Source organism: Ptychodera flava (assembly GCF_041260155.1).
Source record: "Ptychodera flava strain L36383 chromosome 23 unlocalized genomic scaffold, AS_Pfla_20210202 Scaffold_23__1_contigs__length_28996876_pilon, whole genome shotgun sequence".
NCBI lineage: Eukaryota > Metazoa > Hemichordata > Enteropneusta > Ptychoderidae > Ptychodera > Ptychodera flava.
The window spans coordinates 7,919,427-7,943,762 of NW_027248277.1; the positions used below are offsets into that span (position 1 = coordinate 7,919,427).

The window sequence follows — 24,336 nt, forward strand, 5'->3', positions numbered from 1 at the left end:
GTACAAAAATGTGACCTAGAATTACAAATTTACATACCGGTATTTCATCACAACCTGATCATATGTGAATGAGCTCATCACTAGGGACCTGGATCCCAAACATAAAAGCTGTTGCATAAGCTGTGAAAGTGGTTCCTTGCAAAAATAGCAGAAAATTAACATCAAAAACACAAAATTGCATATTTCTTCACAGTTTGAACGAATCTGGTTATGGTAATCCTTGGGGATCTGTACTCCAAATATTAAAGGAGTTATACAAAGTTTTCAGCTATTACTTGCACAAATGACCTTGTTACATATAACAAAGCTCATCTGAACATTTTAAATGACTCTTGGAACCCAAATTGTCACCAATTGCACATGGTTATTCACCAATCATAGACAAGAACTGTTACGACGAAAACAAGGATCAACATTTTCATGAGCAGTAAATCAAGGACTATTTTATTGATGTTCACTTGTTTTATTGCATTACACAAAACATACACTGCCATCAAATTAAATCAGTAATTATATGGTCACTTTTTTACTGTCAAAAATTGAAAAAAAAAAAAGCTTTATCTTGAGCATTCAACAATACCAATGGAATAATTGTGAAACATCATGCCTGATAGATTTTCACCCTTTCATCTTTGACAGCAATTTCCCTCAAAATATGTAAATCCATCCAGTTTGCAACAAGTATCTACATGCTGCAGGGTAACATCCCGTTTTCACTTATATGCATGAAAACACAAAAATCTCAATTTTCCTAGCTGCCTTTAAAGGTATACTGTCACCCGTGTTCCAATTTTGCAACAGTTACCATGGAAAGAGAAAATCTAACCAATCACAGATTTTAAGCGGGTGCCTGCTTTTTAAAACAGCGCCCTCACATGGGCATTTTGAATACCAAGGAATGCCCCTTTGATCATATAAGGGCATATTTAGAGGTGACTGTATACCTTTAACTACTAAATATATTTGCAGAACACAACAAGGTAACAAATTATTTTTGGCCCAGCAGCTAAAGTTTCACAACAGATAGCCAAATTTGTAGGTTGAAATCATTGCAGTTTGTTTGCAGAGATTGCAATCAGGATACATTAGATATACAGTATGCAGACAAAACAGTGCTATCACAGCTGGTGCTATGCCTGCTGAAGATGGCAACTGCTCAGACATTATGCTAATTATTTTCCATGACACACTGACTTAAGTAGAATCTATCTCGGAGGCAGATGATTAGATATGCAAATTTGTACAATATATTCAAGTCCACCACTGGTGTGAACTAAATCTGAAAACTGTGAATTATATGAAGTTTTCACATCCTTGATTTTCACAAAACTCAATACACATAAATAGACACATAGATACATACTTGCATATATACATAGATACATACCATACATACAGTATGTATGGTATATGTATGTGTATATGATATAGATAGAAAGACAGACAGACACACATACAGATGCTACCAATCTACTCTCTTTGGTGTACATACCAATGTGAACTGAAAACTTATTTCCAACAGAGTTGACAAAAAGATGGGGGCAGTTCTAGATTTCTCACCTGGTACAGTTATGTATATGTGATGTTATTTCTTTGATCAAAAGCTTTTGCACAGAGGCCCTTGATTTTAATTTGTGATAATGAAAGAGAATATTTCATAGTCCCCTTGGAGAATGTTTATGCACAAGTTAAAATCTGTTTGTTTCACCATTCTTGATGTGTATTCCGTCACTAAATAACACTAAACGTTGCTATTTTACACCACTAGAAATCATAGTCAGAGTTAACTTTGATAAAAATCGTACCTTGTAAGCAAATCATGAACTATCCACGACACCGTTAACTTTTGGCACTTTTCACCTTAGTCTTTCTATGAATAACCAGGTGTTCCTTCAGTCTAGAATGATGTCTATACTCCTTCCCACAAAACTGACACTTTATGCGGTCGTCACTGTGAAACACTCTCACATGGCTATTCAAGAGTATTTTGGTATGAAACCCTTTCCTACAAATTTTACAATTGTGAAGATTTGTGTTTCCCTTGTGGTGTCGTTCCACATGATGTCGCAGATCCCAAGGCATAGAAAACGCTTTCTCGCAATCACTGCACTGATATTTGAAATTGGTGTGGAGCCGCTGGATGTGCTTTCGTAGACTGTTTGTGTTGAGTAACTGCTTGCCACATTCCTTGCACTGTAATTTAGATTTGTCAAGGTGCCGCTGCATGTGGACCATCAGATCACACTTCCTGACATTCTTATAAGTCACAGTAGTCGCACTTGAATTCCTTTCCCTCATGCATAAGTTTATGAGTTGCTAGACTCGTCTCAGTTTTTAAGGTACGTCCACAAATATCACAAGTACACGAGGTCTTCTTTCCCTTGTGTATCTGAACATGTTTGTACAAGTCGGGATATCGCATGAATTGCTTCTCGCAGAGCTTGCATTTGTAGATTTTCACCTCCGCCAGATGACTCTCAAGCAAATGTTGTTGCCACTCTTTGTACAGAAAACTCATTCCACAAAACCGACACCTGCGTCCGGAACACGATGCCCTCTGTTTATGCACTTCCAATCCATGCGGATTTCTAAACGAGTATCCACACCTTTCACATAAATTCGGTTTGCTGTCACAAAATTCTTTGAAGAACTTCTGTATTCTCACTCTGTGATTCCCAAGATCATCTTCCGACTCTAATTTCTGTTCCTGCGTCTGTTTCCTGATGATATCACCATTTCTTTTATGTATCCTCATATGACTTCTATAATTACAAGAGAGCACAAATTGCTTTTTGCAGAGTTGACACTCATGGATTTTCATCTTTTCCATGTGATCGTCGAGCAAATGATCTTTCCAGTCCTTGAACGGAAACATCTTCCCACAAAAGTGACATTTGCGTCCGGAGCAAGTTGCCTTCTTTTGATGAAGTTTCAATCGCTTTGGATTCTTGAAGGAAAGTCCACAACTTTGACACATATTTTCTTTACTCGCGTACGACTCTGTAAGTATCTGCTGCATCTTCTCTCTGACATTCTTACAATCTTCTGTAGTTTTAACTTTCATCCGCCTCATGTAATCTCTCCTTGTAGCAATTTCCATTAAACGAGCTTCTGTACCCTGACTAGCAGTACCTTCCTGGGCATCTGCAATTATCATAGAACCAGATTGAATTCCGATATTTCTGCTTATTCTGTGAACATCCTGTTCCATTATTTTTAGCCCGCATGAACGGAACTCATTCAAGAAGACTTCACTTCCCATATATTTGGAACAGATTCCATCTTCTGAAACAAGGATGAACACCTGGCATCCAAGCTTTTCCATTAATTCTTCACCCTGGAAAAACGAGACATATTTTCTGAGACTTAAATATGACAAGAGTGATGTACATATTCAAATACTAGTCATACATGCAACATTATAAAATATATTAACTTCCACAGAATCTTTGCACATTAACAAGAAAGATCTCAAAAGAATGAGCTTTAAGATCATGGTGGGGGATGGGGGTGGCTAGGATTCACACAATTAGCATTTTTTTCATGTTTCAACATTTGAAACTTTTCCCTCCCATTTTGCATGATATGACATGCACATGGTTTTTTTGTACCACAAAGTTAAACACATTACTTTAGATTTCCCTATATCTGAACATTTTTAAACACTACCCAGTTGCGGCTGTAAATTTTTAATCACATTTGCTCCGAACATTTTTTTCATTTTAACCCCTTTAAGCACCAAGGTTTAGTCAAAACCTATTGTTAGGTAAAAGAAAATAATGTTTCTCGTCCTGTTTGGATTCAAAACTGATGCAAAAAATGCTCCCCCCACCCCCACCCCCATTAGGGGACTTCCAATATGGCGGTCATAAAGTAAATTGGCTGCCACTGAAAGAAACTGACGTGAGGAACATTTCAGAGTATTTGCAGAGCATACAATATCAGCAGAGCATTTGCAGAGCATACGATATCAGCAGATCAATTGAATGTATCAACTGATCCACGACATGAATTCATATGTAAATGTTACATTTCTTTTTTATACAATGCAAGATACGAGTACATGAATATTCCACATTGATTAAGGGTCATTAGCATAGAATTTTAATACCGAAACAATGCTCATTAGTGTAATCTGCATAGTTGAATATCATTATACCTCGCATCTTGCACTAATAGTTCTTTTTTCAAAACTTAAAAAAAGTCATGACAGATGTTTTCACATGACACACGAGATGACAGAAAACACTTTTTTTGCTTATCTATCAATAGTAATTGTGAGGAATTGGGGTGAACAGGTTAATGATACCTCGCTAAAGAAAAAGTACATGAACAAAGAAAACAAATGAATAAATCTGACTACAGTCTTTCCATAACTAGTCTTGAATGTCAATTATTTAAACCGGCGGTACAGGATCTCTTTTTTTCAGACTGGTATAATCCACTTTGCATAATCAAGCTCAATTCTCGCATAGGGGCACACATCAAGATGTTACGATCCTACAGAAAGTTTTAAATGGTCAGCATATGCATAGATGTAAACTTTCATCTATTGTCGGTGTAGTCACCTACTCATATGTGTGCTGCATGTTATAATTGGATCATTGCATTATATAATTGATGTATCTCATCATCTCAAAGTCGCGAATTTCTGTAGTATTTTGATGACTAAAATCCCCAGTCAAATCAATAGGCGAACAAAATGGTGACCATAGATGTGCAAAATACAGGTATAAAAGCTCACGCTATATAACCAGTATAAAACCATAGTACTGTTTAACTTGGATGGGTATCATGACAGGGTTTCACTAGGATATCTAAGTGGGCAGAATTTGAAAGTACAGGGGGAGAGCAAACAAGAGGCTGGGGGGCAAGTGTCAGAAGGGGCTGTCCCTTATCTTGCATGAAAATTTTGAGAAATTGATGTGTTAAATGGTGCAGTCTGGTGCAATCTGGAAGGCGTTTTTAATTTCTTTTTTTTTTATTAAGTAAAACTATTAGTTAGAACACCCAAGGGGGAGAGCACGAATGGGGTCACCCCTCTCGTATAAAAAAAATTGAGAAATTGATGTGAGTAAAGTTGCAATCTGAGAGGTGTTTCAATTTCTTTTGCACTCAGTAAAATTGTTTGAAAATTACATTGAACACATATTTTTATTACATTTCTGCATGATCCGTGTTTGAGTAACAATATTCAAAAACCAAACAATGATGATACATTTTGAAGAAAACATTTCTCAGTTTGCCAGAGACTGAAGACCAAAGAAAATGCAGGAAAGGAAAATCTGTGACCTTCTTGTGTCATTTCTCTCATGGAGGTAGAAGCTGGGGAAATGAATATGATGAATATTAATTATTTTATGAATATTAATGAGCGACAAGCAGTCTGAAATGACTTGGCTGAACCCTGGGGAAGCTATGGGAGAATTTTGGCAGGCTTACTTAGGGAAATCGGGTTTCAGAATTCTACTCGCTGTACGTATGCATCATAGCGATTTTGTTTTCATATACCCATGGAGTAGCCCTAAGAGTATGGCAAAATGTCTGGCTTTGGCTACGCCGCCGGCTCCCAACTACGGGAGGCGGCGTGGCTAGCCAAAGCCGGACACTCGCCATACTCGTACCTGGCTTCCCTCCATGAAGGTACAGAGAGTAGCTATGCTAGGCTAACACTAGAGGGCGCAATTCCCTAACCTTCGGATTGTGACAACAATCTGCCAGCAGTGTATCAGGTGTCAGTTACGCAGTCGTTCTTCAAAAGACGGCATCATTCTACTCTGCTTTTTCGGGAATATGGAGTTTTGGTTTTAAAGTTTCTGTACTAGGCCAATTTATCAGTGAACTGACTAATTTTGGGTAGTTTTTCCTTTTTTGTAATATTTGAATATTGCCAGCTCCTCAAGTGATGGGAGTTCAGAAGGGAAAATGCCTGATATATGCGTATCATAGACTATTTTCCCGCGGACAATGTGTGCTGATTTCGGCCACAATGGTCATCAGGTCAAAAATAGCAGTTTGCCAGGATAATTAAACGGACCTCCATGATAGTTAGAACAAAAGAACGTCGATTGCACTAGCCTCTAACAATGATCTAATCCATATGTGGGGAAAGTCAAGGTTGGAGGTGAAATATTTGCATATAACATTTCATATATTTGCATGTAGAAATTAGCCTCAAATAGGCATGGACTGTAAATGGTCAATGCAATGTAATGCAATGCCTTTCACTTTGAATTTTTTATTTGTAAACCATCAAACATTTCAGAGGACAACAGGAAGAACATTCAATGGTGGTTCAAACTTTTATTTTTTTCATTTTTGCCCGGTATTGCTGAGTTGTCACTTTTCGGGTATTTTTTGAAAATGTGAATGTTGCATACCCTCTACAAATGTGACCCATGTACATCCATGAAGACACTTGCGAAAGAAGTCTTAGTATTTCTGTGTTAGTCAGCCTACAAAATGCATATGTAACGAGCTCACATAGCCAAAACTCACTTTCATAATAATAGCCTAGCTACAGAGAGATCACAAGCTACTGCAACTTCCGGGTTCCGGAATAGACAAACATTGGGCTTGTTGCAACTTCTTCCATCATTTTTAGCATTGTAAGCTAAATATAAGTCGGATCGTTCGAAACTGTGGCTCAAAAAAGCCCAGGCGATATTTTGACAGTACATTGACAGTCTATGGAAGTAAAAAAGCCACACTGCCGTAACGCCAAAACAACAGAATGCCGAATTTGTACATACCCGATCGAAAAGCTGGTCTATCCAGTATGTCCTTGACATTTTGGATTTTGTCGAGTCTTGGGGCTTGGCCATACTTGTCCGTTAGGCTGTTAATGGCCTTTTACGCTGTTTCTGTTCCAGGCAAAAATCTTTGTTTCACCACAGTCCGAGGGACTGTGGTTTCACATTGCCCGTTCAGATCAGTTGACTGGAGCTGATGTATATTGTGCGCATGCGCAGAGTTCGTTGGCAGAATCACCTCTGACCTCTGACCCTATGCTCTGACCCCTTCTTTAGTGCATGTCTTGTCATTGAGTGCGTACTATCGACGTCAACCACTGCCTCTGCGTACGTAGTCGTCTTGTCTCAGTCAATGTCGGAGCTCTATATTGCGTAAATACTGGTGAATTTTGTCACCCGTACATTATGCTGTGTAAAGTTTCCTTTCGTAAATTTTGTCCGGGAGGAATCCATTATTAATATTGCTTGTGTTAGTAATAAATTTACGAAAATAAACATTGTTTGCAACAACAACAACAAAAAATCTGTCATCATAGTGTGCGCGGTAAACAAATACCCAGCTGCATTGCAGTCGAGAAAGACATTCAGCATTGCCAAACTTGTATACTCAGTTGTAGCATTGCTAACAATGTACGGTGTTTTGTAAAAAAAACGGACAATGAGAGGCATTTAATTCAGGATAAAAACACAAATAGTAATTTATTGCATCCCATATAAAAAGTATTTAACCAGAAAAAAGGAACATATCAGAAAATAAACTTGTAAATAAAATATAAGCGTAATAATTTAAAAGAACCAATATCGCGTTAACATTCGTCACATGAAAATATTTACAATATTTAGTGAGTGCCCGAACTGTTATAACTTGATTCCCACAAGTATGATACTGAACTTGTAATACCTGTATGCCACGACTGTTGTTCTTATTTGACCTGAATTTTTTGGTTCCCTTTTACTTTTTACAACTCAAAGGTTTGGTGGAAAATTCAATGAAAATTTAAAAATATTTTAATGTCATCCAATTGTTCTAATGTTAGTCATAATTAAACGAGATCTAGAACCATTTTGTCGCATTTCAATTACTTTCGTATCGAAAAAATCTAAAAATGTATGAATTTTCCTTAAACAAAAAATAAGTAGGCCTAGTATTGGGGCAGGAGCCGCAACTGTTGATATTTTTTCAATATTTCTATGCAAGATATCAAATGCAGTTTCTTGCTGTCTCCCTACAGCATGCTGAAACACAAAAGCCTACATATATAAATATTATGATGATTATTCCTATGGTGATAATGATATGGTGATATGTTATTGATTATTATATATAATCCCATGGTATTTTTCTCTGTTTGACGTCATCGTTACGAGTGTTTTTCGCGGAGCCGTACAACTTCGAGCCGAAGGCGAGAAGTTGTGCGGCTCCGCGAAAAACACGAGTGTACGATGACGTCAAACAGAGAAAAATACCATGGGATTATATATTTATCACATGAACAGTCTTCTTATTTTTCTTTTGACGCAGAGGAATCAAAATTGTTGTAACAAATTGCATGAATTTCGTCGCGATGTGTCTTTAATTACGCGGATCACTTTCATTTAACGGGTAAAGCGGCCCGTCACCCAGCAGATACTTTCATTCATAAATCCCATTAAGTTCAAATTCTGATACATGGAACGGTATTTCTACCAATCAGACACACGGATTCGGTCACGTGAACGTGTCAATCATTGTCTCGCGCTGTCGATGCCAGGCAAGTCGTCTATCGGCGGACATGGCTTTCACCGCGCTAGCGACGGATAGCCATAGTATTTACAATATTTAGTAATTTACGAATAGATTTATGAAGTAAAATGCAACGACACGATCGAAACAGTATTCTCATTCTTAGAGATGCTGTGGCTTTTGAAAAAATCACACAAGTTTTCGACTTTGGCGAGCGCGAAAGATTCAATTCGATGACACAAATAGTAGACCACATCGCCACAACGCTGCCGTCACCGGTCTCCGCCGGTGTCAAATCGGATCCCGATCTCGGTCGTCAATGTTTTCGTCAGACGGACTTTGTGTTTGCAGTGACACATATCTCGCCCGTAGATACATCCTAATTTTATTACTTGACGGAAACTCCGTTCTGGTGTGTGTGTTGTCTGAGTCAACTCTCGAAATACATCGGGTTCCAGGGCGCTGCACTGAAGAGTTATCTTCGCTACAGCCTTACGGTGAGGGTTTGATTCCGAGCTACATTACGGAATTTTTTTGTGTGATGAAGGACATTTATCGTTGTTTATAGTCGAATGACTTTATGCTTTTGCCTCCTATGTCGCTTTCCCGTAGATTATACTGTACTCATTTATTCAGTTGAACGTACGTTGAGGTGTAGATTTCAGGTTTATCGCCAACCGGGATCGCCAGGTACTATACAGGTACGACCACATGCCATTACGACTCGACTGGAGCCTAGCCACGACGCGACGTTACTGAGCCATTAAAAACGATCAACGGTATCCCCATTCGATTCTCAGTAATAGCTACAGTTTTTGCGGCTCGAAAGTTCGTTGGACATGCCGTCTATGTTTCCATGTGCGGATTTGTCGGGTCACCTTTTTTGTAAAATTGTCATGAGCACACGGCATCGATCGCGACAAATCGGTCTGTGTTCGTCCACAGGCGACCCAATAGGTTCTGAGTTTTTCACACTGTTTTCTCTATCATTTTCTCTTCTTTCTTCATGCTCTGAATGATCGGAATAAATAAAATAAATGGTTTATATAACCTAACCTAGCCTCTGTGACTCTTTATTTATTTTACACTCCATTACAAGGACGTATATCTCTCATACACACATGCTGTAATTAATTAGTCAACACAACTAATTATGCTAATCCGTGGACTTATCAGAGGTTGGTCAACATCGGAAAGATAGTGATGTTAATGAAAAAGGGGCCCATTCCTATCTTTCGCGATGTTGACCAACCCGTAAAATCCCTGATTAGGTGGTGGGTGCTACGGAAGAGAAAGTCGAAACGTAGAATAAACTACACTTATAGAAACTACCCAGAAAACAGCACGCCTGTGTGTATGACACCATATAGACACCCTCCACTGTCTATGGTAGCACGCGTGAGTTGGTACAATGGTAGTGGCGAAATGGTTTTGTGGTAGCTCTGCATGGCAGGGCTGTGTGTTACCGGCGTTATACGGCCTCCGACCACAGCCCTGCAGATTGCTATAGGCAGAACCGCTGGTAGCTCCTCGGAAATACGGCGCGCAGTTTCTCCGCCGAAAACAGCCGATTTGAATCCAAAACTTGCATTGATCTTCGTTTTCGCGCACACCCACCTCGCCTAGGTACATGATGTGCTCAGTCGCGCTTGTAAACTTACGCAAAGCCTGTCTCTATGCGAGGGAAGCGTTCGTATCCGCCACCATTGTTAATCTCATTCAACCCATGAGCACTCGGGCGAAAAAGTGAGTGGTATCGGAAAGTGAATGAGTGGTATTAAAGTGGATGGGTAATTTCGAAAACTGGTTGAGTAGTGTCAAAATCTAAATGAGTGGTATCGAAAAGAGGATGGGTAGTTTCGAAAACTGGTTGAGTAGTGTCAAAATCTGAATGAGTGGTATCGAAAAGAGGACGGGTAGTTTCGAAAACTGGTTGAGTAGTGTCAAAATCTAAATGAGTGGTATCGAAAAGAGGATGGGTAGTTTCGAAAACTGGTTGAGTAGTGTCAAAATCTGAATGAGTGGTATCGAAAAGAGGATGGGTAGTTTCGAGCACTGGTTGAGTAGTGTCAAAATCTGAATGACTGGTATCGAAAAGTGAATGAGTGGTATCGAAAAGTGGGGTGCTAATTTTGGCATGAATTACACTCCATACCAGTGCCACCTCGATTGACCAACTTGAAGGAAGTTTGTGTAGATGCAGACGCAGGAAACGTGATACGTACCGCGCCGTTCAAGCTCTTTCTGTACATTTTTGGTTTTATTCTCAACTCATATTGTGGAACTTTTTGTTACAATAAGATACAATTTGAATATTTTTGTTTGATTTGTGGGATTGATTGAATAGGCGGTGTGCCTCAGTGACGTGACGAAAATATACGAGTAGACGATGTAAATACCATAGAAATGTTTTTCGTTACTACTACCTAAGCTTATAGGCCTAATAAAAATATCTCGGGTTGCACACTGTCATCCCAGATTTTTCTGGCTGCCGTTCTCGAATACCAGGACGCAGGACGTGGTTTTTATCCCCCGCGTTCTCTGTACGGTCAACAACACGATGGCGCACACATCATATGCTAAAAAATTATATTTTTTACTAAAATTATGATTTCTTCCATACTCTCGTGAGATCTCGCAATTTCACGCATTGCTTTTAATCGCCTGTGCCCCAGCCAATTCTTTTGATGGGACAAAATATCCCGGAGGGGTAATGCCATAGAAAAGATATATATGTATGTGCCGCCCGAATTGGTCACTTTTCCCCGAAAAAGTACCTACACATGGGTCAATTTTTTATCTGAACATCTAACAGCAGAATAAAGGAGAAAATTCCTAAAATTTATGAAATAAATCCCTAACAATTGGTCATATTTTTAGAATATACATGGGTAGATGTTTTTACTAGGGCGGCACACCCCAATTTCAGAAAATATCAACAGAACCCCCCCCCCCCCCCCAGCAAAATATCCAACAAAATACCTTTCCCGGGAGAGAACATTACATGCTTTCTCTGGAGAGTCGTAGAAGTAACATCGCTTATCTCAGTTGCTTAAAAAATTTTCTATCAGGTAACATTGATTCCGATTTGTTTGTACTGCATGGGACGATCCTGTCTCGTGCTGATAGAATACCTGATGTACGCGTCCCCCGGTAAGCTTTGGCACTCGGAGGAGGAAATTCGGCGAAATGAAAATTACAAATGGTCGTCAGTTTCGCGTGTCCAGCACACATATCCATTTTGATTTACTCCAAATACTAATTAGTAGTATTATTATGACGTGAAAAATCCGAAATACACGTGAATCAATGTAAATACAGTCAACATACCTGTCACGCTAAGGGACCGTTCAGTTTTTACGGCCGGGGGGCCCGGCAAAATCCGGGGGGGGGTCATCGTAATTTTGGAATCCGCAAAGGGGGGGGGGTCATCGCTTTTTCACTGGTAGGAAGGGGGGGGGGTCACCACATTTTCAAAAACATAATACCTACAATAAAGTTCATTTTATGCCATGGTCATTATCGACCCTCTTTACCGACGGGCCGCCTTCTGCGGCCCACTACAATGGATTAACTTTATGTATTACCCATGACCCTCTTAACAGGCAGACGCCTTTGGCGACCCACTTCAATTAGGTTTACTTCGTGCAACAGCCATGATCGACCCTCTTTACCACTACAATAAATTGACTTTCTGTAATAGCCCATGACCCTCCTAATGGGCGGAGGCCTTTGGTGGCCCACTCCGATTAGGTTTACTTCATGCAATGGCCATGATCGACCACAGTCTCTTGTGCTACTTTTCACAGTAAAATCGAATGTTGAAGATGACATGGTGGCATAATCCCTATACGAAATAGCCATTTGATTTCCTGACTTGGTTTTTCTAAGGCATATGTACACACGTCTATGGGGGCATAGACGCCGAGCGGAATAGACCGATCACAAGTGACTGTGTGATCAACCCTCTTCACCGGCAGGCCGCCTGCAGCGGCCCACTACAATAAATTGATTTTATGTAATAGCCCATGACCATCTCAACAGCCGGATGCCTTCAGCGGCCCTGTCCAGTAAAGTTTATTTTATGCAATGGCCATGATCGATCCTCTTTACTGGCGGGCCACCAAAGGTGGCCCACTAGAATAAAGTTGACTTCACATAATGGCCCATGACCCTCTTAACTGGAGGGCTGCCATTGGCGAACCACTTCAATAAAGCTTTATACAATGTCCATGGACATAAGTTGTCTATGGAAATGAAGTTCAAATTGCCTTACAGTCGTCCTAATTAACAGACGTTTGCATGGATGTGGCTGAGAAGTTTGTGCACTGGCATCTCTGCTACACGAATAAAGTGCGCCGCGTACCGGAGTTCAAATAAAAACCGTGCGGGTAAATTTGACATATGGGTTTTGGTTATTTTTAAGCGGGGGAGGGGGGGTCATCAATTTTTTTCGTCTGACAAAGGGGGGGTGTCATCTTTTTTTCACAAAAAATGCAGGGGGGTCTATATTTTTTTGACCACCGGCGACAAGATCTTGCCGGGCCCCCCAGGCCGTAAAAACTGAACGGTCCCTAAGTGGGATGAGTATTCCCCCGTCCCTGATGGCGTTCAATCCTTGCCAAAACTTTGGGTTCCTTTGATAAAAGACGACCTTTCGGTAAAAATCGGGCGAAAATTATTGAATCCATGATCTTTCCCGGTTTAGATACTTAAAATGTCGTTTATACTGGTCCAAAATTATTATACTCCAGTGACGCGAACCTGAGGTAGAGAAGAATTCCCTCTCCATGTGACTTGCCTGTGGTTTTTCCCTCCGTTTACAAGGTCAAAGGACTATCGCAACAGCGTGCATGTAAATTCGCGCATTGCTCGCTGCATCTGTCTCGCGGCCACGGACCGTGACAGCATGACATGTATGAAAGTGAGAGAGAGAGAAAAAAACACCTTCAAAGAAATGTTTTTGGATCCCATTTCTATAAATGCCTATCAAGTATGCATGGCATGGTAAGCCCGCTGTACAAGACCCTGGATCCGTGTTATGTTGGGAAAATTGTATGGGCGCTCTGACACGTTGACCTGATGAGGTGTGTGCTCCGTGTTTCGGCACGCCAAGCTTGGCATATGGTACATAATTTATGGCTATTATTCTGCCGTCGTGCAATAAACTGTACTTCTCTTCTCTAGCCGGCTTTCGTATGACTGCAGTTGTACAATTATGAGAAAAAAAAATGTTGCAAACCGCTTAATTTGTAGTTTGATTAAAGCTTCCTACATTCATTAACTAATGAATACAGGCAAATTTTGTTCAAACCTGTATCGTCGATATCGGAAATATACTAATGTATCCAGAAATACCAACTTTTACAAATATATCGTGTAAACAAATTTTGCTTTTACTTGAATATGTAGGGGTGCCTAGATTTAAATATATGTTAATAATTATTTGTTGCTTTGTATGCTTTTCGCAAAACTGGTGCAGAATAAATGAATGAATGTCAAGGTGTGGAAGTCTCCCATCCTACTAAATATAAAGGACATAGCACTTGTGGTTACTTATTTATTGACATAATCGTGTATTTTAGGTAAAAGGTTATCGAGGTTCCATGACATTATGTCATAAAATTTATATCCTATAGTCTATCCCTATATACCAAAAATCATACATCTAGCTCTATTGGCTCGCTCAAAATTAGATATGTGCATAATTAATGAGGTACAATATGTGGCATCATATCCCATCATACCAAATATGAAGAGTGTAGCACTATATTTGAGGTCAAAGGTCATTGAGGTCACGTGACATTTTGTCAAAAAATTGTATTGCTAAGTTATCCCTACATACCAAAAATCAGACCTCTGGCTCTATTGGTTCGCTCAAAATTAGATATGCACATAATTAATGAGGAACAATATGTGGCATCATAAGGTGTCCCATCATACCAAATATGAAGGCTGTAGCACTTGTGGTTACTGAGTTATGGACAAATATGTATATTTGAGGTCAAAGGTCACCAAGGTCACGTGACAGTTTGTCAAAAAAACTGTATTGCTAAGTTAGGCAAAAGTAATTAAATTCTTTGTTTTGCGTCCCCACCCGCGTAGGTTTTTAAGGTTTTCATGGAAAACACACACAATGTATTTGAATAGGAAATTTTAGGACATGACCGCTTAGCTTTTCAGAACTAAAATTTTGTTACAATTTTTTTTATTTGCTGCAATCAAATTACATTGTGTTAATTTTCTTGTGTGTGTTTTTCAGCCGCTTAGACGCCTACCTTTTCCCATTTTGAGTGGACGCAAAACAAAGAATTTAATTACTTTGGCCTTATCCATATATACAAAAAATCAGACCTCTAGCTCTATTGGCTCGCTCAAAATTAGATATGGGCATAATTAATGAGGTACAATATGTGGCGTCATAGGGTGACCCATCATACCATATATGAATATAAATTTTTACTATAACCCAAACGGGATTCGAACCCCTACACACTCACGGCAACATCGCCTAGCTGATAGGCCTCACACAAAGGTTTAGCACTTGTGGTTACTGAGTTATGGACAAATATGTATATTCTAGGTCAAAGGTCACCAAGGTCACGTGACATTTTGTCAAAGTGTCTGAGATATCTGCGTGAACGGATGGACTCACAGATGGACTCACGGACGGACATGACCCAATCTATAAGCCCCCTGGACTATATCTGTGGGGACTAAAAACTGTGTCACTGCATCCTTTTTGCAATATGAATACGATGAGAAACTAAATTTTTATTTTTCTTGGCCTCATACATGGGAGTCTATGGACTGCCTTATACATGGGAGTCTAGGGACTGCCTTATACATGGGAGTCTATGGACTGCCTTATACATGGGAGTCTATGGAGGTGAAAACTAAAAAGTCCTCTAACACGGCCAAATTTGATCGCAATATCAAATCGACGTGCATCTGTATAAGGTAGGGTACTATCCTTGTACCAAGTTTGAACGAAATCGCTCCAGGCGTCTCTGAGATATCTGCGTGAACGGACGCACGCACGGACGGACGGACGGATGCACGGACATGACCAAACCTATAAGTCCCCCCGGACGGTGTCCGTGGGGACTAACAAAGAGTCATTGGGAAAATATGATGAATATCCCCATCCGAAGTCAATGTCTGAGGGCGCTGTCCAATAGCAAGTCAAATACCCCGTAATCACTCTATGATTATACAACGCTTTAGTAACAGTAGCATAAGACTGATGAGTTCTCAGGAAAAGTGAACTCAGGACCTTTTTGATCCTGTTGTGAAGCAGCAGACAAGGATTAAGAATGGAATGCTGTCCAAAAATGTTTCCAGCAAATCTGACACCTCAGAATGCTAACTATGAAATGCTTTCACATCGACAGTGCAGTAATATTGATTCTTGGATGAAAACTAGGAAGTTCTTGTGTATCTTCTATGGTGTCCTTTCACATAGTGTCATAAATCCCAATGTGCAGTAAAATAGTTCCTACAGACTGCACTGATATAGGAAAATATCATGAAAAACTGAACATTTCAGAATAGACTGCTTGCACTGACTAAACGCCAAACCAAATGATTACAATCAAATTTTCCAATGATAGTTTGGTACTGCATGCATTTTTGCAAATCAGTTTCTGTGAAAATCTTATAATCACTGTGATGGCATTAACTTCATGGCTTTACCTGAAAGCCAATTAGCCTGTAATTGTCAAGCGATGTTAAAGTTTTATACAATTTCAAATATACTTCCTTTGAACTCGGGTTCATCAGTATGGACTTTGCCTACTGAGATGAAAATCTTGCATGAATCGCTTCTCACAAATATATCACTCATTGATCTCAATCTCTGCTAAATGATTATCGAGGAAATGTTGTAGCTTTTCTTTGACTGGAAAACTTGTTCCACAAAAGCTACACCTGCGTCTGGAGCTCGGCTCCCCTTCATTCAAGCCAATGGGTTTTTTGAACGGAAATCCACACATAGTACATACATTCAGGTTGGTCTCAGAACATTTTTGGGACTTTTTCTTTCTATTTCTCTGTTTCTTTCTCGGCTTTTTGGCAGAAGACTTGCACTGTACACTATGTTGCTTTTTCACAGCTTTCCGTTTCTTGGAGTTTTCAGGCACTGCAGAAGTATTACCTTTCCTTTTGTGCACTGTCTTTTGCTGATTAGCTGTCTTTCCTCTTATCTGAAGATGACTGATTTGTATCTGTTACTATGGTAACATCACTTGCAAATTCAGTTGTACCGTTCTGATTTGTATCCATCATCTGGAAAGATAAAAAGATGAAAAAGTTCAGTAAATTCTCCATGGCATTCAAACGCACAATGTACGGCACCCGGTCACCTATCGAAGATGTAACAGTCAAAACAGCTCAGCTATATTACAATTTCAAACTCTTGTTGTGGTGACAGGTTGGCTTTCTACCCACAATGCATTTCAACATCACATAGTTTACCCCTAGCACAAGACAAAAGCCATTTAAGACAGCAATAATTGTGGTAATTTTACAACCACTTTGACATTGTTATACGGGTTTCCATCTCTGACCCAATAATAACCAATCTAGGACAGAATCAACACTTTACCTTTTTGATCTCTGACCTCTCATGAATTCTAAGATGACATTTAAGCCTCGTATGATGTCGAAACTCTTTCAGGCAAATCGGACACTTTACAGGGTGTTCGCTGTGAACCACTCTCAAATGGTTGTTCAGCAGTTTCTTTGTATGAAATCCTTTGTCACACTTTTCACATGTCAGAAGATTTCTGTCGCCACTGTGGTGCCGTTCCACGTGATGTCGCAGCTCCCAAGGCACAGAAAACTCTTTATCACAATCACTGCATGGATATTTTAATTTGCTGTGGAACCGCTGGAAATGCATCAGAAGACTCTTTGTACTGAGTACTTGCTTGCCACATTCCTTGCACTGTAATTTAGATTTGTCAATGTGGCGCTGCATGTGGACCATCAGATCACCTTTCCTGACAGTCTTATAATCACAGTACTCGCACTTGAATTTCTTTCCCTCATGTATAAGTTTATGAGCTGCTAGACTATTCTCAGTTTTTAAGGTACGTCCACAAATATCACACAAATAAGTTTTCTCTGGTTCATGAATCTGAAGGTGACAACTAAGCTCCATATATTGTAAGAACTGCTTCTCACATACGTGGCACTCATAGATTTTAAGTTCTGCAATATGTTCATCGAGCAAATGTTGTTGCCATAGCTTGAATGGAAACCACACACTACAAAATTGACATTTGCGTCCAGGGCATGGCGCCCTCTGTTGATGAACTTCCAATCCATGGGGATTTCTAAAAGAAAATCCACACTTGTCACATAAATTTGGTTTTGTCTCATAAAATTCCTTGAATATCTTCTGTATTCCTCTGCGGTGTTTATCTGGGTCACTTGGGGAAAATTTGTAGTATCTAAGACGACGTTGTTTTTCACCTGTTTTTCTCTTTCTACATTGTTTTTTCACAAATTCTGTATTATTTCTCGGTGTGATCTCTTTCTCTGATGGACATCTTTCTTCCCTTTCCATCATGTCATTAACAGGAGATACGGTCTCTTTCTCCACTGGACAATTTTCTGTCATTTCTTCTATGTCATTTTTTGAACATGTAGTCTTGGTAGCATTCTTATTATTTTCATGCTTTACATCCTCCAAAGTGAAGTTTGGCAGCGCTGTATTGCCATCATTGTTTGAAATACTGTTATCCTCCCTCTCACAACTCTTGTTGCTTGGCAAGAGTGCATCATCCCCTTCCTCATGTTCTGACCTTAGCTCAATATCTGTCGACACATTGGTACCCGTAACCAAGGTAACACTTGCCGACTCAGAACATTTTTGGGACTTTTTCTTTCTATTTCTCTGTTTCTTCCTTGGCTTTTTGGCAGAAGACTTGTGCTGTACACTATGTTTCTTTTTCACAGCCTTCCTTTTCTTGGAGTTTTCAGGCACTGTAGGAGTATTACCTTTCCTTTTGTGCACTGTCTTTTGCTGATTGGCTGTCTTTCCTCTATCTGAAGATGACTGATTTGTATCTGTTACTATGGTAACATCACTTGCAGATTCAGATGTACCATTCTGATTTGTATCCATCATCTGGAAAGATAAAAAAGTTCAGTAAATTCTCCATGGCATTCAAACGCACAATGTACGGCACCCGGTCACCTAGCGAAGATGTCACAGTCAAAACAGCTCAGCTATATTACAATTTCAAACTCTTGTTGTGGTGACAGGTTGGCTTTCTACCCACAATGCATTTCAACATCACATAGTTTGCCCCTAGCACAAGACAAAAGCCATTTAAGACAGCAATAATTGTGGTTACAACCACTTTGACATTGTTATACGGGTTTTTCATCTCTGACTCAATAATTACTAATCTAGGACAGAATCAACACTTTACCTTTTTGACCTCTGACCTCTCATGAATTCTAAGATGACATTTAAGCCTCGTATGATGTCGAAACTCTTTCAGGCAAATCGGACACTTTACAGGGTGTTCACTGTGAACCACTCTTAAATGGTTGTTCAGCAGTTTCTTTGTATGAAATCCTTTGTCACACTTTTCACATGTCAGAAGATTTCTGTCGCCACTGTGGTGCCGTTCCACGTGATGTCGCAGCTCCCAAGGCACAGAAAACTCTTTATCACAATCACTGCATGGATATTTTAATTTGGTGTGGAACCGCTGGATATGCATCAGAAGACTCTTTGTACTGAGTACTTGCTTGCCACATTCCTTGCACTGCAATTTAGATTTGTCAATGTGGCGCTGCATGTGTGCTGTCAGATCACCTTTCCAGACAGTCTTATAATCACAGTACTCGCACTTGAATTTCTTTCCCTCATGTATAAGTTTATGAGTTGCTAGACTATTCTCAGTTTTTAAGGTACGTCCACAAATATCACACAAATAAGTTTTCTCTGGTTCATGAATCTGAAGGTGACAACTAAGCTCCATATATTGTAAGAACTGCTTCTCACATACGTGGCACTCATAGATTTTAAGTTCTGCAATATGTTCATCGAGCAAATGTTGTTGCCATAGCTTGAATGGAAACCACACACTACAAAATTGACATTTGCGTCCAGGGCATGGCGCCATCTGTTGATGAACTTCCAATCCATGGGGATTTCTAAAAGAAAATCCACACTTGTCACATAAATTTGGTTTTGTCTCATAAAATTCCTTGAATATCTTCTGTATTCCTCTGCGGTGTTTATCTGGGTCACTTGGGGAAAATTTGTAGTATCTAAGACGACGTTGTTTTTCACCTGTTTTTCTCTTTCTACATTGTTTTTTCACAAATTCTGTATTATTTCTCGGTGTGATCTCTTTCTCTGATGGACATCTTTCTTCCCTTTCCATCATGTCATTAACAGGAGATACAGTCTCTTTCTCCACTGGACAATTTTCTGTCATTTCTTCTATGTCATTTTCTGAACATCCAGTCTTGGTAGCATTGTTATTACTTTCATGCTTTACGTCCTCCAAAGTGAAGTTTGGCAGCACTGTGTTGTCATCATCATTTGAAATACTGTTATCCTCCGCATCACAACTCTTGTTGCTTGGCAACAGTACATCATCCCCCTCCTCATACTCTGACCTTTGCTGAATATCTGTCGACACATTGGTACCTGTTACTATGGTAACACTAGCTGTATTTTCCTTCATTGAGCAGCTAGCTGGCATCTTATCGTACGAAGTCTGCAGTACACTTCTCAGTAATATTTGTTGTCCATATCCATTGTCCTCTGCAATCCAATAATTCATTTGCGTCTCAGTGTTTTTCCTTATTCTGGGAACATCCTGTGGATTTATTTTCAGTCCAGAGGAACAGAACTCTCTCAAAAACACTTCACTTCCCATGTAATTGGAACAGATTCCATCTTCTGAGACCAGGATAAACACCTGACATCCAAGCTTTTCCATTAATTCTTCACCCTGGAAAAAGATACACAATTTTATGTTGACTGATATTCCACATGGGTAATAAGAACGTTTATAAAGTAATCTTCATACATATTCTATTTTCTTTCATAATAGAGGAAGGACAGAAATAGGGAAGGAAAAAACCTGTCCATGGACCACAAGACCCCTACCATGGATGGGAAAAACCCAAGAGTTGAAGACTGGATCTTACTGTGAACCCTGTGAAACAGCATAGTAGAGAGAGATGGTCCATGCATGGCGGCACTACCAAATAGCTCCATGGTCCATATACAGCATGATGGATGTTAAATCCTGGATGCTCCTTGTGGGAATGGTTGGCGGGGAAGTGTCAGAGTGTTAAAACAGCCCACCCAACATTCCTGTTGAATGGCAGAACAGGTTCATGGAGGTAGCCATATTATTCTACCTCCACCTGCACCCATAGCCGTCCCTAGCTGCAAAATTTGAGCTCTACCGGTACAGTGAGGCGGTCGGTGAGTTTTGGTTTTTGTGACCTCGCTCACCAGTAGAGCTACAATGCTGACGGCCCTGTTGCCTTCAAAATAAGCGCACCACACATAGGCAGCATTTTTATATGAAATCTCACATATTAGTGAGTGCAGCGCGAGTGGCCGAAGGCCGGTCGCGAAACGAGCATTCAGACTAATACCTGTACATGAATATATTTAGAATTTGAATCTCTATATACCTACGAGTTTGAAAAGAGTGCAATTCTGGTTGTTTAAATGGACGCGGCTCTATTGACTACTTTGTCAAAGATTACATAAAATTAAAGATCTCATCTATCACAAATCATATTTGACAATGTGTTTTTCCGACGAAAGAATCTCTCTGTGAGAAATTTAGTTCAAAATGATTATTTTCGATTGCTTCTGAAAGCTGGATTCTGTTACCACTGTGCACAGCCATTTTGAAACAAGCCAACTCTCATGAGAACGAACGGCCAACTCGAGTGGGAAATAAATATTATGTGGCGGAGAGTCACCAATGGGAAACAAGTATTTGTTTTCATCAGACGTCCTCTGTTCTCAGCCCTGTTAAAATAAACTGACCTGAATCATTATTAATTTTCGTTGGTGAACTTAGCATTTCGGAGTTAAACTGCTATAGTCTATTGTTATTCTAGAAAACAATTGAAAGCCATATACCCTTTATGGCAAAAATGTGTAACGATTAGCATGCTATTGCATGCTAACATCGGTGTAGATACACCTTACGCTGCACTCACTCTCAGGTCAGACGTGTTACATACACTGCATTTGGTCATACCGATTGAACACTACTGAAGACTAAACACTATGTATACTACACAAAGCTTGTCGCTTATGGGCTTTGGTATTTGTTCAAGCATGTTGATCGCTTTCCATAAACATTGAGTGTGTTTCTGGTAGCCGCCATTTACCGTATACCGGAAGTTGATAATGGCTCCTCCAAGAATTTTTTTTTAAACGCGATTGACATGTTTGAACAAATACCAAACCTAAACTACAAGGTTAGTGTAGTATAGTGTTTAGTCTTCAGTAGTGATAAATCGGTACAACCAAATGCAGTAAATATGTGGCAGTTCACATTCGGCGTGTTTATTTTGAAAGCTACAGGGCCTTCGGCATTGTCGCTCTACAGGTGAGCAAGGTCGCAAAAACCAAAACTCACCGACCTCCCCATTGTAGAGCTGCAATTTTGCAGCTAAGCCCTCCAATCCCATTAGGCAGACCGAGAATTCGCAGGCATTTGACTCAACGAAAGCAAACCGTCACTGATGCAACCAGTAATATTTATTTATTTGTACTGGTTGCATCTTTTCAGTGACGGTTGCTGCATTGAGCACAGTCACCTGTGTTCTATTCCGCTCTGCGCCTGTGCGCCCCATTGACGTCTTGTACTCAGGCATATGTACACATGTCTATGGGGCGCACATACACAGAGCGGAATCGAATAGAACACAGGTGACTGTGCATGAGTGGACTGCCTCTGCAAGAAGGAAGAACTTACTTCACATACCTGATCGAATAGTTCGTCTATCTTATCTGTCCGTGATAGTTTTGTGTCTGACAAGGTTTGACACAGGGCTATAGTTGTCTGCTCAACCATGGTTATTTCACGATGTGAGCTCTTCTGCTAACAGAAAAACGGCGTTCACCGAGACGAACAAGGCCTGTGTACTGTATCGCAGCCTGGTAAGCATTCGTTGAATTATGACCTCTGACCTAGGTCAATGCAAGTCTTGTCGCTGAGGGCGCACTGTCGCCGCCAAATATGTTTCGTGAGGCCGAACAAAAAAATTGTGCTGTTCCGATTACCCGACCCGCCCTACTTTTTACCTGCCGACCCTAAACTTTTTAGAGCTACGTAAACACAGAAGTAAAAAAGGAAGAAAAATTGCTTAAAATCACGCGTTCGTTACTTGGCATTTTATTTTTGCTTGAACAATGATGTCTTTTCCGGTGTCTTTTAGGGAGCGTTCAGTTATTATGGCCGGGGGTGGGCCGGCAAATTCTTCCTGCGCATCAGTCAAAATAAGTGAACCCCCCCCTACCCATTGTACCAAAAAATTGATGACCCCCCCCCCCCTTTCAGATGACAAAAATTATCATGACCCCCCCCCCCCCCCCACACACCCCACATTGCTTGAGTAAAACTGCACACACAAACACCTCGGGGGTATGGAGCAATAGAATCCCCCAAAAAAGAGCTTAGATTTTTTCAAATGACCTTCCTTACAAAACTCAAAAGGTGTTAATGCTCAGATTTCCCCTTCTGACTTGCTATAATTTTGAAATTACCCCTCAAAGGGGTTGGACAGAAATTACTGGTGGATCGCAATATTTTTGCGCAAGCGTGTGTGTACAAAATTTTGATATTTGGATTTAATTAAAAATCAGCTGTTGGTAATGTTGATTCACCATACATGGTATACATATATTTTCTCATGCATGTATGAGAAATCTATGTAATACTTTTTTAATGCAAAACTATATCTGTGCATTTATAGATGTTTGATAATTTACATAAATATACTTAAATGAAATAGGGTTGTTACAACTGGCATGTGGACAAAAAGTTTGACCTTAGAATTTCACCAAAAATATTCATCCACTATACATGGGAGTCAATGATAAAATTGTGAATAACTTTTTTTTTCCAATAAAAAACTTGGTATACTTGTGCATATACAGATGTTCAATAATTAACATAATTTTACTTGATTAGAATATGATGGTTAAAGGCGCATATTATGTGTACAAGAAATATGATTATGGAACTTCACTGAAAATGTTCATCCACTATACATGAGAGTCTATGAGGAAAGTATGAATAATTTTTTTCCAATACAAAAATAGGTAAACCCATGGTTAAAGGTTGATATGTGTGCAAGAAATTGGATTTTGAAATTTCACCGAAATGTTGATTCACTATACATTGGAGTCTATGAGAAAACTAAGAATATTTTTTTACAATGCTAAACTAAATTAATTTGTGCTTTTATAGGTGTTTGATAATTGATACAAATGTACTTGATTCAAATAGGGTATTTAAAAGTTCAGATGTGGACAACAATTATGATATTGGAATTTCACCTAAAAATATTTAACTTTTCATGGTACTAGTAGTCTCAGTACAGGTAACTTAAATAATTTCCCTGACAAAACTTGCTATATCTCTAATATGTAAGTAATAGGAATTGTTTATCGCCCTCAGTGCAGTGAGCTTGATTTACAATAAGACAAGCCTCATGTGACAGATAATTATACTTTTGTTCAGATTTATAGGTGAATAACTTCAGAGAATGAAATCATGCAACGAATCATTTTTATCTCCCAGAATATTCCTGAACACTGAAACTGCTTTTTGACGGACGGATACTTAT

General features: G+C 39.6%; 2 protein-coding genes across 2 annotated transcripts; both read right to left on the bottom strand.

Annotated features, from left to right (window-relative positions):
* Positions 1-386: 386 nt before the first annotated feature.
* Positions 387-6,989, bottom strand: LOC139124148 (GDNF-inducible zinc finger protein 1-like). Its single transcript, XM_070690288.1, has 2 exons — positions 6,753-6,989; positions 387-3,337 (listed from the first exon to the last, which is right to left on the bottom strand). Exons 1-2 carry the CDS (start codon positions 6,822-6,824, stop codon positions 2,258-2,260), a joined length of 1,152 nt encoding a protein of 383 aa, XP_070546389.1. The 5' UTR covers positions 6,825-6,989; the 3' UTR covers positions 387-2,257.
* A 7,032-nt stretch (positions 6,990-14,021) lies between these two features.
* Positions 14,022-22,658, bottom strand: LOC139124146 (zinc finger protein 607-like). The gene is made up of 4 exons (XM_070690286.1): positions 22,470-22,658; positions 18,918-20,459; positions 17,081-18,610; positions 14,022-16,761 (listed from the first exon to the last, which is right to left on the bottom strand). Exons 1-4 carry the CDS (start codon positions 22,557-22,559, stop codon positions 16,660-16,662), a joined length of 3,264 nt encoding a protein of 1,087 aa, XP_070546387.1. The 5' UTR covers positions 22,560-22,658; the 3' UTR covers positions 14,022-16,659.
* Positions 22,659-24,336: the final 1,678 nt, after the last annotated feature.